At 45.4% G+C, this 13,448-nt stretch overlaps 1 protein-coding gene across 1 annotated transcript in view; it reads left to right on the forward strand.

Moving 5' to 3' along the window:
• The window catches only part of LOC115191569 (dynein heavy chain 6, axonemal-like), a 123,999-nt gene that overhangs the window by 52,730 nt on the left and 57,821 nt on the right, over positions 1–13,448 (forward strand). The window contains 9 exon segments of the mRNA XM_029749361.1: positions 4,033–4,254; positions 4,515–4,662; positions 5,095–5,252; positions 7,094–7,225; positions 8,165–8,336; positions 9,481–9,627; positions 10,645–10,718; positions 10,897–11,051; positions 11,659–11,890. Of these exon segments, the coding sequence (XP_029605221.1) occupies positions 4,033–4,254; positions 4,515–4,662; positions 5,095–5,252; positions 7,094–7,225; positions 8,165–8,336; positions 9,481–9,627; positions 10,645–10,718; positions 10,897–11,051; positions 11,659–11,890 (1,440 nt within the window).

The raw sequence follows: 13,448 nt of genomic DNA on the forward strand, positions 1-13,448 counted from the left end.
TACATATTACTGAAGGCCAACACTCCTCGCCAGGTGCTAGCTAGTATTAGCATGCTACAGAGGTGTAACTGGGGAATGGGGATTCTGTCCTGTTTTCTTCTAAGGTTAGATTTTCTTATCTGAAACGCCATGGGCAAGAACTAGGACCAGACCCTTTCTGCCTGGCTAGAATTTTCTCTTTAAGCCGAACTGAACTCGAGAACCAACTTCTCTCGTTAAAAACTGCATATGTGACATCGACATTAGTCAAAACATTTATTTGGATTTCCACAATGCCACTTGACCACTACCACAGGATAAACAGCTGCCCTCTACCACAGGATAAACAGCTGCCCACTACCACAGGATAAACAGCTGCCCACTACCACAGGATAAACAGCTGCCCACTACCACAGGATAAACAGCTGCCCACTACCACAGGATAAACAGCTGCCCACTACCACAGGATAAACAGCTGCCCACTACCACAGGATAAACAGCTGCCCTCAACCACAGGATAAACAGCTGCCCACTACCACAGGATAAACAGCTGCCCACTACCACAGGATAAACAGCTGCACACTACCACAGGATAAACAGCTGCCCACTACCACAGGATAAACAGCTGCACACTACCACAGGATAAACAGCTGCCCACTACCACAGGATAAACAGCTGCCCACTACCACAGGATAAACAGCTGCCCTCTACCACAGGATAAACAGCTGCCCACTACCACAGGATAAACAGCTGCCCTCTACCACAGGATAAACAGCTGCCCTCTACCACAGGATAAACAGCTGCCCTCTACCACAGGATAAACAGCTGCCCTCTACCACAGGATAAACAGCTGCCCACTACCACAGGATAAACATCTGCACACTACCACAGGATAAACAGCTGCCCTCTACCACAGGATAAACAGCTGCCCTCTACCACAGGATAAACAGCTGCCCACTACCACAGGATAAACAGCTGTGGTGATTACGGTCTATCCATTGATACAGCAGAACACACAGACAGTGAGACAGTCCTGCCCAGTAGCACAGCGCGTCGGACTTTGTTTGCACAAGACAACACGTCACACATTTTTTTAACTTGTGAAGTACTGCATCAAACACCTTAGCTAGATGTATTGATAAATATCCTACTGCACCCAACACCTTAGCTAGATGTATTGATAATTATCCTACTGCATCAAACACCTTAGCTAGATGTATTGACAAATATCCTACTGCATCAAACACCTTAGCTAGATGTATTGATAAATATCCTACTGCATCAAACACCTTAGCTAGATGTATTGATAAATATCCTACTGCATCAAACACCTTAGCTAGATGTATTGATAAATATCCTACTGCACCCAACACCTTAGCTAGATGTATTGACAAATATCCTACTGCATCAAACACCTTAGCTAGATGTATTGATAATTATCCTACTGCATCAAACACCTTAGCTAGATGTATTGATAAATATCCTACTGCATCAAACACCTTAGCTAGATGTATTGATAAATATCCTACTGCATCAAACACCTTAGCTAGATGTATTGATAAATATCCTACTGCACCCAACACCTTAGCTAGATGTATTGACAAATATCCTACTGCACCCAACACCTTAGCTAGATGTATTGATAAATATCCTACTGCATCAAACACCTTAGCTAGATGTATTGATAATTATCCTACTGCATCAAACACCTTAGCTAGATGTATTGATAATTATCCTACTGCATCAAACACCTTAGCTAGATGTATTGATAAATATCCTACTGCATCAAACACCTTAGCTAGATGTATTGATAAATATCCTACTGCACCCAACACCTTAGCTAGATGTATTGACAAATATCCTACTGCACCCAACACCTTAGCTAGATGTATTGATAAATATCCTACTGCATCAAACACCTTAGCTAGATGTATTGATAATTATCCTACTGCATCAAACACCTTAGCTAGATGTATTGATAATTATCCTACTGCATCAAACACCTTAGCTAGATGTATTGATAAATATCCTACTGCATCAAACACCTTAGCTAGATGTATTGATAAATATCCTACTGCACCCAACACCTTAGCTAGATGTATTGATAAATATCCTACTGCACCCAACACCTTAGCTAGATGTATTGATAAATATCCTACTGCACCCAACACCTTAGCTAGATGTATTGATAATTATCCTACTGCATCAAACACCTTAGCTAGATGTATTGATAAATATCCTACTGCATCAAACACCTTAGGTAGATGTATTGATAAATATCCTACTGCACCCAACACCTTAGCTAGATGTATTGATAAATATTCTACTGCACCCAACACCTTAGCTAGATGTATTGACAAATGGCCTACTGCATCCAACACCTTAGCAAGATGTAAACTTGCATGACTAAATGCTCCTTGGCAAAAACGTCAAAATTATTGACAGATTTCTTGAGTTATCTTAAATTCATTCTGACTCTTTAGGAAGTGATACTGGCTTTGTTCTTATGGTGTCCTATGGGGGACAAACATCAGTAACTGCCCCATCAAACCACACCTCCAAGACTGACATTTTTTTTAATGAGCAACAGAAAAACACTTGCTGAATTGGTGCGTTCAGTCACTCTTTAAGTCCTCTGAAAGGGTTTAAAATCAAATAGAGGCCTTACCTGTGCAATCAATTCAATATGTAGACTGCTACCAATTATGAATATCTGACGAAGACTGCTACCATGTACATGTACTCAGTTGTTTTTATCAATTGGATATATGCAACAAAAACATGTGCTGTAAAGGCATGCCGTTTTAGTAGATGGATATGGACATGTTGAAATGAGCATCTCTAAAGGTATCGGTAGGAACACCTCTGTCTGTCCCCTCAGCAATAAGGACAGCAGGTGAAAGAGGCTGGAAGAGAAGTAGATTTCATATATCTGCAGAGAACTTTCAATGTATTTCATCATGCCATCAATGGAGACTATGGTTGCCATTGGTTGGTATCACAGTAATGATATCCAATAGAAACTCTCTACTTTCCTCTTCTGGAAGTGCCCCCTGGGTTGTAACAGTGTAATGATGGATAGAATGTTGTATTCCTTGAGTGAGTCTGTGGAGGAGTAGAATATGCATCATTTACCTGTTAGTGGAGTGAGAGAGTGTGAGGGAGAAAGGATGAAGGCTGAATGTGTTACGGTCCATAACTAACAAAGATGATTTGTCCTGGAGGATCTAAACATGCATGCACACACACCCCCAGACACCAACACAAGGCTGGTGAAGTCTGTCTCTGGGGATAACTAATGTGCAGCTCAGAGAACCTGAGGCGACTGTCGCTCTGTCTACTGTGGAGTTAGGGGCCATTATGTACCCATTCATATTCCTGTCTACTGTGGAGTTAGGGGCCATTATGGACCCATTCATATTCTTGTCTTCTGTGGAGTTAGGGGCCATTATGTACCCATTCATATTTCTGTCTACTGTGGAGTTAGGGGCCATTATGTACCCATTCATATTCCTGTCTACTGTGGAGTTAGGGGGCATTGTGTACACATTCATATCCCTGTGTGTGTGTAATGATATGTGTGCCAGGTTGGCTCTCGCTGACAGTAAACAAACCACATGCACCCACACACCTCGAACAGCAGGACACCAAGTCCAGGGGGACAAACACAACACACAAACTCTCACACACTGCAGGGGGGGGGGAACGGAACACAAACTGTCACACACTGCAGGGGGGAAACAGAACACGTGCAGGGCGGTGAAAACACAGTCAACAACTAAGAGCACAGGCTTCTCCAGACATCAGTTACCTTAACATAGAGACACACAGGCCTGCACCCTTTAATGGTGTTCTGACCACCAAACTGTTACATCCAGACATGGCTTTGTCTGCCTGCTTCCATCATCATGACATTTCCAGTGTTAGAATATGTTAAACATTATCACTATCAACCCTGTTAGATCTGTATGACTTAGGGACAGTAAATACTGTATTTGTCTATATTGTGTGGTGTGTGTGTGTGTGTGTGTGTGTGTGTGTGTGTGTGTGTAGCTGCCCAGCTCGGGGGACCTGTGGAGTGTGTTCATGGACTTCAACCACAAGCGTCTGGAGCCGTGGGAGAGGATCATCCCCTCCTTTAGGTACAACAAGGAACTGCCCTTCTTTGAGATGTTGGTTCCCACCACCGACACGGTGCGTTATGGCTACCTGATGGAGAAACTGCTGTCTGTAGGACACTCTGTCCTCTTCACCGGCATCACCGGAGTAGGAAAGGTATGGTTACACACACACACACTTTCAACTAAACTGCTCTAGAATGTTCCTTCGATATCTTCTGACATGTTGATATTTCAACCTTCCATATTGTTGTCCTGCACCACTGCTTGTCAGAGGCATCTCTTACTAGTTGTATTAGCTGGACCTTGTGGAGAAAAACACATTGATCATGGAATGAATCTAACACTCACTGTTAACCCTATGCATTCCTAAGTGTTTCCTCAGTGGGTTCTCTTGTCTCTCTGTGTGTGTGTCAGTCTGTGGTGGCCCGTGGTCTTCTGAACAGTGTCCAGGAGAAGGGAGGCTATGTTCCCGTCTATATCAACTTCTCAGCCCAGACCACCTCGGCCAGAACACAGGAGATGATCGAGTCCAAACTGGAGAAGAAGAGGAAGAACATTCTGGGTGAGCGAGAGAGGAATATTGGGATAGAGATACAGTAACTAGCAATACATTCTCAGAGAGAGAGAGAGAGAGGAATATTGGGATAGAGATACAGTAACTAGCAATACATTCTCAGAGAGAGAGAGAGAGAGAGAGAGAGAGAGAGGAATATTGGGATAGAGATACAGTAACTAGACATACATTCTCAGAGAGAGAGAGAGAGAGAGAGAGAGAGACAGAAGAGGAAAGAGACACAGGAATGATATTGGAGAGGTGTGAGAATAGGGTTTCCCAAACACGGTCCTGGGCCCATATGTTGTTGGCATCCTAGCACGACATGGTGGTTATACATCACCCAGACAATATCACAGATCACCCTGGTAACATGAACTGATAGGCCTACTTCGCTAAGTGTTATTAATGGCCTCCATACCTCCCTCCTCTTCATGTCAGGTGCTCCTGGTAACAGAAAGATAGTGATCTTTGTGGATGATCTGAACATGCCTAAGTTGGACACCTACGGCTCCCAGCCTCCAATAGAACTGCTCAGACAGTTCCAGGACTTCCACGGCTTCTACGACCGAGAGAAGTTTTTCTGGAAGGAGATCCAGGTACACACACACACACACACACACACACACACACACACACACACAATCTTGTTTAATATGTAGACAGAGTCTCATCTTGTCTGGGCTAGATGATATTAGGTGAAACATTTAGTCTATTCTGCTCCAGTCTGGGTTTTTTTTTAGTCTGAGAAAATGAAGTCACTTTTTGTTTGTGGTCAGTGAATACTTTGACTTGTTTAGTATTCAGACAGAGGGATGGTCTGAGGTCTATAGTAGATTGGAGGCTCATGTCCAGGAGCTGATAGGGTCCATTATTCTGCTACAGTACAATGTGTTTGTTTTAGTCCTTTGTTACTGTTGTGAATGGTCAGCACACAGTAATTTGTTTCCAATAGCACACATTAAAAGGGTCTATTTGTACGTATTAGGGACCAATTAATCTGTGAGGGGGTGGGTGGATGTGTGGGGGTGGGTGGATGTGTGGGGGTGGGTGGATGTGTGGGGTGGATGTGTGGGGGTGGGTGGATGTGTGGGGGTGGGTGGATCAGTGAGGGTGGGTGGATGTGTGGGGGTGGGTGGATAAGTGGTTGTGGGTGGATGTGTGGGGGTGGGTGGATGTGTGGGGGTGGGTGGATAAGTGGTTGTGGGTGGATGTGTGGGGGTGGGTGGATCAGTGAGGGTGGGTGGATGTGTGGGGGTGGGTGGATCAGTGAGGGTGGGTGGATGTGTGAGGGTGGGTGGATGTGTGAGGGTGGGTGGATGTGTGGGGGTGGGTGGATGTGTGGGGGGGGTGGATGTGTGGGGGTGGGTGGATGTGTGAGGGTGGGTGTGTGTGTGGGGGTGGGTGGATGTGTGGGGGTGGGTGGATCAGTGGTTGTGGGTGGATGTGTGGGGGTGGGTGGATGTGTGGGGGTGGGTGGGTGTGTGTGTGGGGGTGGGTGGGTGTGTGCGTGCGTGGGTGGATGTGTGGGGTTGGGTGGATGTGTGGGAGTGGGTGGATCAGTGGGGGTGTGTGGATGTGTGGGAGTGGGGGTGTGTGGATGTGTGGGAGTGGGTGGATCAGTGGTTGTGGGTGGATGTGTGTGGGTGGGTGTGTGTGTGGGTGGATGGGTGGGTGGGTGGATGTGTGGGGGTGGGTGGATGTGTGGGAGTGGGGGTGGATGGATCAGTGGGGGTGGGTGGATCAGTGGGGGTGTGTGTGTGGGTGGATGTGTGGGAGTGGGGGTGGATGGATCAGGGGGGTGGGTGGATCAGTGGGGGTGTGTGTGTGGGTGGATGTGTGGGAGTGGGGGTGGATGGATCAGGGGGGTGGGTGGATCAGTGGGGGTGTGTGTGTGGGTGGATGTGTGGGGGTGTACAAGTGAATCATTCAGAAAATCAGTTATTCTGTTTGTTGAGATCTGAACGTGTACTGGGTGTAAATGTGTTTCCACCACGTGCAGACAGACAACAGACAACCATGTCAAGACAGCAACCAGAGTAGTCACACAAGGTCATATACACACACACACACACACACACACACACACACACACACACACACACACACACACACACACACACACACACACACACACAGGGAATACAGAACCAAGGGCATGTCAATATTTTCTAATCCAAACAGGGTTTCACTCTGAAGTTTAACTCAGCTAAAAATTCTGACCCGGGTGGATGTTCTTCAAACTAAATGTCAAATGTAATATTGATAGAAGACTAAATCAATGAAAAATATGAGGCTTTAAATACATATGAAAATATGAGGGTTTAAATACATATGAAAATGTGTTGGTAGGAAATCTTCTTTCTGTGCCAAATCTTCCTTTCGACCCCCCTCTCCTCCGTTCCTCCCCTCTTCTCTCTCATTCTCTTTCTCTCTGCAGGACATGACGATCGCGGCGGCCTGCGCTCCGCCAGGAGGGGGCCGTAACCCGGTGACCCCTCGTTTCATCCGCCACTTCAGCATGCTGTGTCTGCCCACTCCCTCCGAACACAGTCTCAAACAGATCTTCAATGTGGGTAACCCCTGACCTCCTACATCTAAACCCTGCCCTAAGAACACAGTCTCAAACAGATCTTCAATATGGGTAACTCCTGACCTCCTACATCTAAACCCTGCCCTAAGAACACAGTCTCAAACAGATCTTCAATGTGGGTAACCCCTGACTTCCTACATCTAAACCCTGCCCTAAGAGCACAGTCTCAAACAGATCTTCAATGTGGGTAACCCCTGACTTCCTACATCTAAACCCTGCCCTAAGAGCACAGTCTCAAACAGATCTTCAATGTGGGTAACCCCTGACCTCCTACATCTAAACCCTGCCCTAAGAGCACAGTCTCAAACAGATCTTCAAGGTCAAGACTTATGCTCCAACCTCAGTTCCTAGCCCTAATATGACCTTTAACCCCCTGTCTCCAAACCCTCTTGTCTCTTCTCTCCTCATGTCCTCTCCCTCACAGCCCCTTAACAAGCTGTGGTAGTTTAATTACAGATCAACTATCGTCACACTTGTTTTTCTATCCTCGTTAGGACCTATAATTGATTTCCATTCAAAATCCTATTTTCCTTAACCCCTAAACCTTAACCCAAATCCTACACCTAACTCCTAAACCTAACCACTAACGCCTTACCCTAACCCTAATTCTAACCCTAAACCTAACCCCTAAGCTTAAAATAGCCTTTGTCCTCATGGGATGTGGGAAATGTCCCCACCAGGGAGAATTTGCCTTGTTTTACTATCCTTGTGGGAACTTTTAGTGGATTCAGAAGAACAAGACCACACACACACACACACACACACACACACACACACACACACACACACACACACACACACACACACACACACACACACACAATCACGTGTGTCTCTTGAGTCTGCCCTCTCTCCTCAAGGGCATATTCAAGCACACGTACGCTTAACTCTCTGTTGAAACTGTCTCTCCCCCTCCAGGCCATCCTCAGTGGTTTCCTCAGTGAGTTCCCCCAGGCGGTGAGGTCTTCAGCAGGCAGCATCGTAGACGCAGCTGTAGAGATCTACCACCGCATGTCTGTAGACCTCCTGCCTACACCAGCCAAGTCCCACTATGTCTTCAACCTCAGGGACCTCTCCAAGTGTGTCCAGGGTGAGAGAGAGACACACACACACACACACACACACACACACACACACACACACACACACACACACACACACACACACACACACACACACTACGTCTTCAACCTCAGGGACCTCTCCAAGTGTGTCCAGGGTGAGAAAGTTTGTCTTTGCTTATTCACTTGTAAGTTATTAAAGTAGCTCATGGACTGAGATGCTCTTGGTTGTAGCCTGAAGTCCAGACAGAGACAGTACAGTCCTCTACCCAGCAGCCTCACAACCATCATCAGAGCAGAGAGGCCTGAACTAAAGTGACTACTGCTCCCTGACCCCCGCTAGGGAGTCACCATGCAGAACACACACACACACACACACACACACACACACTCACACACACACACTCACACACACACACACACCAGCGAGCGTAAACACACACACACACACACACACACACACACACACACACACACACACACACACACACCAGCGAGCGTAAACACACACACATACACTCACATACACACACCAGCATTAATACTTACCCAGGACGAATAAGGCCAACCCAGCCCCCATTCTTGCTGAGGGCGAGCGTGGTCACATTAATGCCCTCAACTTTCTAACCAGACTTGAACATGGATCCTCTGGTGTGTCAGACCCATCATATCTCCTAAAGCATCCCTAGCATTGTATTAGATAACATTGATAACAACAGGGATGTGTCAACAGCAGATATTAGAGTTTTCTTTACTTCTTAATGTGTTAAGGTTGCAGGGTGAGAACCACCACGTTGAATCATGTTTTATTATTCTCTGGTCATGTTAAATCCATCTAACCCTCCCTGCCTTTTTACCTTCCCCTTCCCTCCCTCCCTTCACCTCCCTCTCTCATTCTCTCTCCCTCTCCCTCCCTGCCTCTTTACCTCTCTCTTCCCTTCACCTTCTCCCCTCCCCCACTCCCTCTCCCCCCCCCCCCTCCCTCCATCTCTCTCTCCCTCCACCTCCCTCTCTCATTCCCTCTCTCCCTCCCTGCCTCTTTACCTTCCTCTCTCCCCCACTCCCTCTCTTCCCCCTCCTCCCTCCATCCTCCTCTCTCCCCCCTCCTCCCTCCCTCCCTTCACCTCTCTCTCTCATTCTCTCTCTCCCTCCCTCTGTCTGTCTGTCCTCCAGGTATGTTGCAGTGTGAGCCAGGCACGGTGAGAGATCAGACTGGGATATTCCGTCTGTTCTGTCATGAGTGTCAGAGAGTGTTCCACGACCGCCTCATCAACAACGAAGACAAAACCTACTTCAACACCATCGTCTCTGAGATGGCCAGTAAGAACATAACACAGAGTGTAATAGAACCTAGACAGTCAGTAAGAACATAATACAGAGTTTAATATAACCTAGATGGCCAGTAAGAACATAACACAGACTGTAATAGAACCTAGACGGCCAGTAAGAACATAATACAGAGTTTAATATAACCTAGACAGTCAGTAAGAACATAACACAGAGTTTAATAGAACCTAGACAGTCAGTAAGAACATAACACAGAGTTTAATAGAACCTAGAGAGTCAGTAAGAACATAACACAGAGTTTAATAGAACCTAGAGAGTCAGTAAGAACATAACACAGAGTTTAATAGAACCTAGAGAGTCAGTAAGAACATAACACAGAGTTTAATAGAACCTAGACGATCAGTAAGAACATAATACAGAGTTTAATAGAACCTAGACGGTCAGTAAGAACATAACACAGAGTTTAATAGAACCTAGACGGCCAGTAAGAACATAATACAGAGTTTAATAGAACCTAGACGGTCAGTAAGAACATAACACAGAGTTTAACAGAACCTAGACGGCCAGTAAGAACATAACACAGAGTTTAACAGAACCTAGACGGCCAGTAAGAACATAACACAGAGTTTAATAGAACCTAGAGAGTCAGTAAGAACATAACACAGAGTTTAATAGAACCTAGAGAGTCAGTAAGAACATAACACAGAGTTTAATAGGACCTAGACGATCAGTAAGAACATAATACAGAGTTTAATAGAACCTAGATGGTCAGTAAGAACATAACACAGAGTTTAATAGAACCTAGACGGCCAGTAAGAACATAACACAGAGTGTAATATAACCTAGACATAGTTGGCCAGTAAGAACATAACACAGAGTTCAATAGAACCTAGACGGCTAGTTTGAACTTTCAGAGTTTTGCCTCTCACTAAGCAGTGTTTTGACATATTAAGTTTGAAAGCCATTTCAATGTCCTTATCTAAAACGTCCCACAATTGTTGAGCTATGAATAGCAACTCTTTAAATATATTTCCGTTCTTCTTCTTTCAGGCAAATATTTTGGCTTCAATTTAGAACCCAATTACTTTGTGACCAAACCCATCATATTTGGAGATTTCATCAAGGTAAAATGTTCTATAAGCCTATAAATCCAATCAATTTCCCAGGTGCTCAAAGCGCTTAACATTTACGGCATCCATCTATCTATCTCGCAACCCTTCCTGTCCCCCCTCTCCATCTCTCCCTCCTCCTGTCCCTGCCTCCCTTCCTCCTCATTCCTCCCTCTCCTCTCCTCTCCTCTAGGTGGGTGCAGAGAAGGCAGACCGTCTGTATGAGGACCTAACAGAGCCAGATAAGATCAGGGCTGTGCTCCAGGATTACCTGGATGACTACAACATGACCTTCTCCAAGGAGACCAAGCTAGTGTTCTTCCAGGACGCTGTAGAACACGTCTCCAGGTGATTTTACGCCCGGAAACGGAGCCCTATTCCCTAATTAGTGCAGTGAATGCATTCAAAATCGCACCCTATTCCCTATATAGTGTACAGACGTTTTGGCCTAAATCGCACGCTATTCCCTATTTAGTGAACTGATTAGAATCCTTAATGACACCCTATTCCCTATTTAGTGAACTGATTAGAATCCTTAACGACACCCTATTTAGGGAACTGATTAGAATCCTTAACCACACCCTATTCCCTATTTAGTGAACTGATTAGAATCCTTAACGACACCCTATTTAGGGAACTGATTAGAATCCTTAACGACTCCCTATTTAGTGAACTGATTAGAATCCTTAATGACACCCTATGCCCTATTTAGTGAACTGATTAGAATCCTTAATGACACCCTATTCCCTATTTAGTGAACTGATTAGAATCCTTACCGACACCCTATTCCCTATTTAGTGAACTGATTAGAATCCTTAACCACACCCTATTCCCTATTTAGTGAACTTATTTTGTCCAGAGCCCCATAAAGAGTTAGTTTTTGTTTCATGTGTTTTTGTAATGCTTCAATTTGTTAAATTACTTACTTCCTAACCCCGCCCTTCTGTTCCTATAGGATAGCGCGTATGATCCGCCAGGAGCGCGGTAACGCCCTATTGGTGGGCGTGGGGGGCACGGGGAAACAGTCACTGACGCGGCTGGCGGCCCACATGTGCGGCATGCGCTGCTTCCAGATAGAACTGAGCCGAGGATACAACTACGACAGCTTCCATGAAGACCTGAGACGACTGTTCAAGATGGCTGGGGTGGAGGGCAAGGACATGGTGTTCCTCTTCACTGACACACAGGTAGGAGAGGGGAGGAGGGGGGAGAGGAGGGGGGTGTGTGCATGGAGGCTATGTGATGGGTAGATAGCAGGTTCCTCCATAAAGACTGTACCAGACAGTAGTATTTATGGAGGCTATGTGATGGGTAGATAGCAGGTTCCTCCATAAAGACTGTACCAGACAGTAGTATTTATGGAGGCTATGTGATGGGTAGATAGCAGGTTCCTCCATAAAGACTGTACCAGACAGTAGTATTTATGGAGGCTATGTGATGGGTAGTTAGCAGGTTCCTCCATAAAGACTGTACCAGACAGTAGTATTTATGGAGGCTATGTGATGGGTAGTTAGCAGGTTCCTCCATAAAGACTGTACCAGACAGTAGTATTTATGGAGGCTATGTGATGGGTAGTTAGCAGGTTCCTCCATAAAGACTGTACCAGACAGCAGTATTTATGGAGACTATGTGATGGGTAGTTAGCAGGTTCCTCCATAAAGACTGTACCAGACAGTAGTATTTATGGAGGCTATGTGATGGGTAGATAGCAGGTTCCTCCATAAAGACTGTACCAGACAGTAGTATTTATGGAGACTATGTGATGGGTAGTTAGCAGGTTCCTCCATAAAGACTGTACCAGACAGTAGTATTTATGGAGGCTATGTGATGGGTAGTTAGCAGGTTCCTCCATAAAGACTGTATCAGACAGTAGTATTTATGGAGGCTATGTGATGGGTAGTTAGCAGGTTCCTCCATAAAGACTGTACCAGACAGTAGTATTTATGGAGGCTATGTGATGGGTAGTTAACAGGTTCCTCCATAAAGACTGTACCAGACAGTAGTATTTATGGAGGCTATGTGATGGGTAGATAGCAGGTTCCTCCATAAAGACTGTACCAGACAGTAGTATTTATGGAGGCTATGTGATGGGTAGTTAGCAGGTTCCTCCATAAAGACTGTACCAGACAGTAGTATTTATGGAGGCTATGTGATGGTAGTTAGCAGGTTCCTCCATAAAGACTGTACCAGACAGTAGTATTTATGGAGGCTATGTGATGGGTAGTTAACAGGTTCCTCCATAAAGACTGTACCAGACAGTAGTATTTATGGAGGCTATGTGATGGGTAGATAGCAGGTTCCTCCATAAAGACTGTACCAGACAGTAGTATTTATGGAGACTATGTGATGGGTAGTTAGCAGGTTCCTCCATAAAGACTGTACCAGACAGTAGTATTTATGGAGGCTATGTGATGGGTAGATAGCAGGTTCCTCCATAAAGACTGTACCAGACAGTAGTATTTATGGAGGCTATGTGATGGGTAGTTAACAGGTTCCTCCATAAAGACTGTACCAGACAGTAGTATTTATGGAGACTATGTGATGGGTAGTTAGCAGGTTCCTCCATAAAGACTGTACCAGACAGTAGTATTTATGGAGGCTATGTGATAGGTAGTTAGCAGGTTCCTCCATAAAGACTGTACCAGACAGCTAATGAAGTAGCTATGGCCAGTGTTTATCTGTGACCATCTGCTTGCCAAACCATGCCACCTCTGTGACTCATCACCTCATTACCCCGCTGAGCAG

The sequence above is a fragment of the Salmo trutta genome, chromosome 4 (assembly GCF_901001165.1).
Source record: "Salmo trutta chromosome 4, fSalTru1.1, whole genome shotgun sequence".
NCBI lineage: Eukaryota > Metazoa > Chordata > Actinopteri > Salmoniformes > Salmonidae > Salmo > Salmo trutta.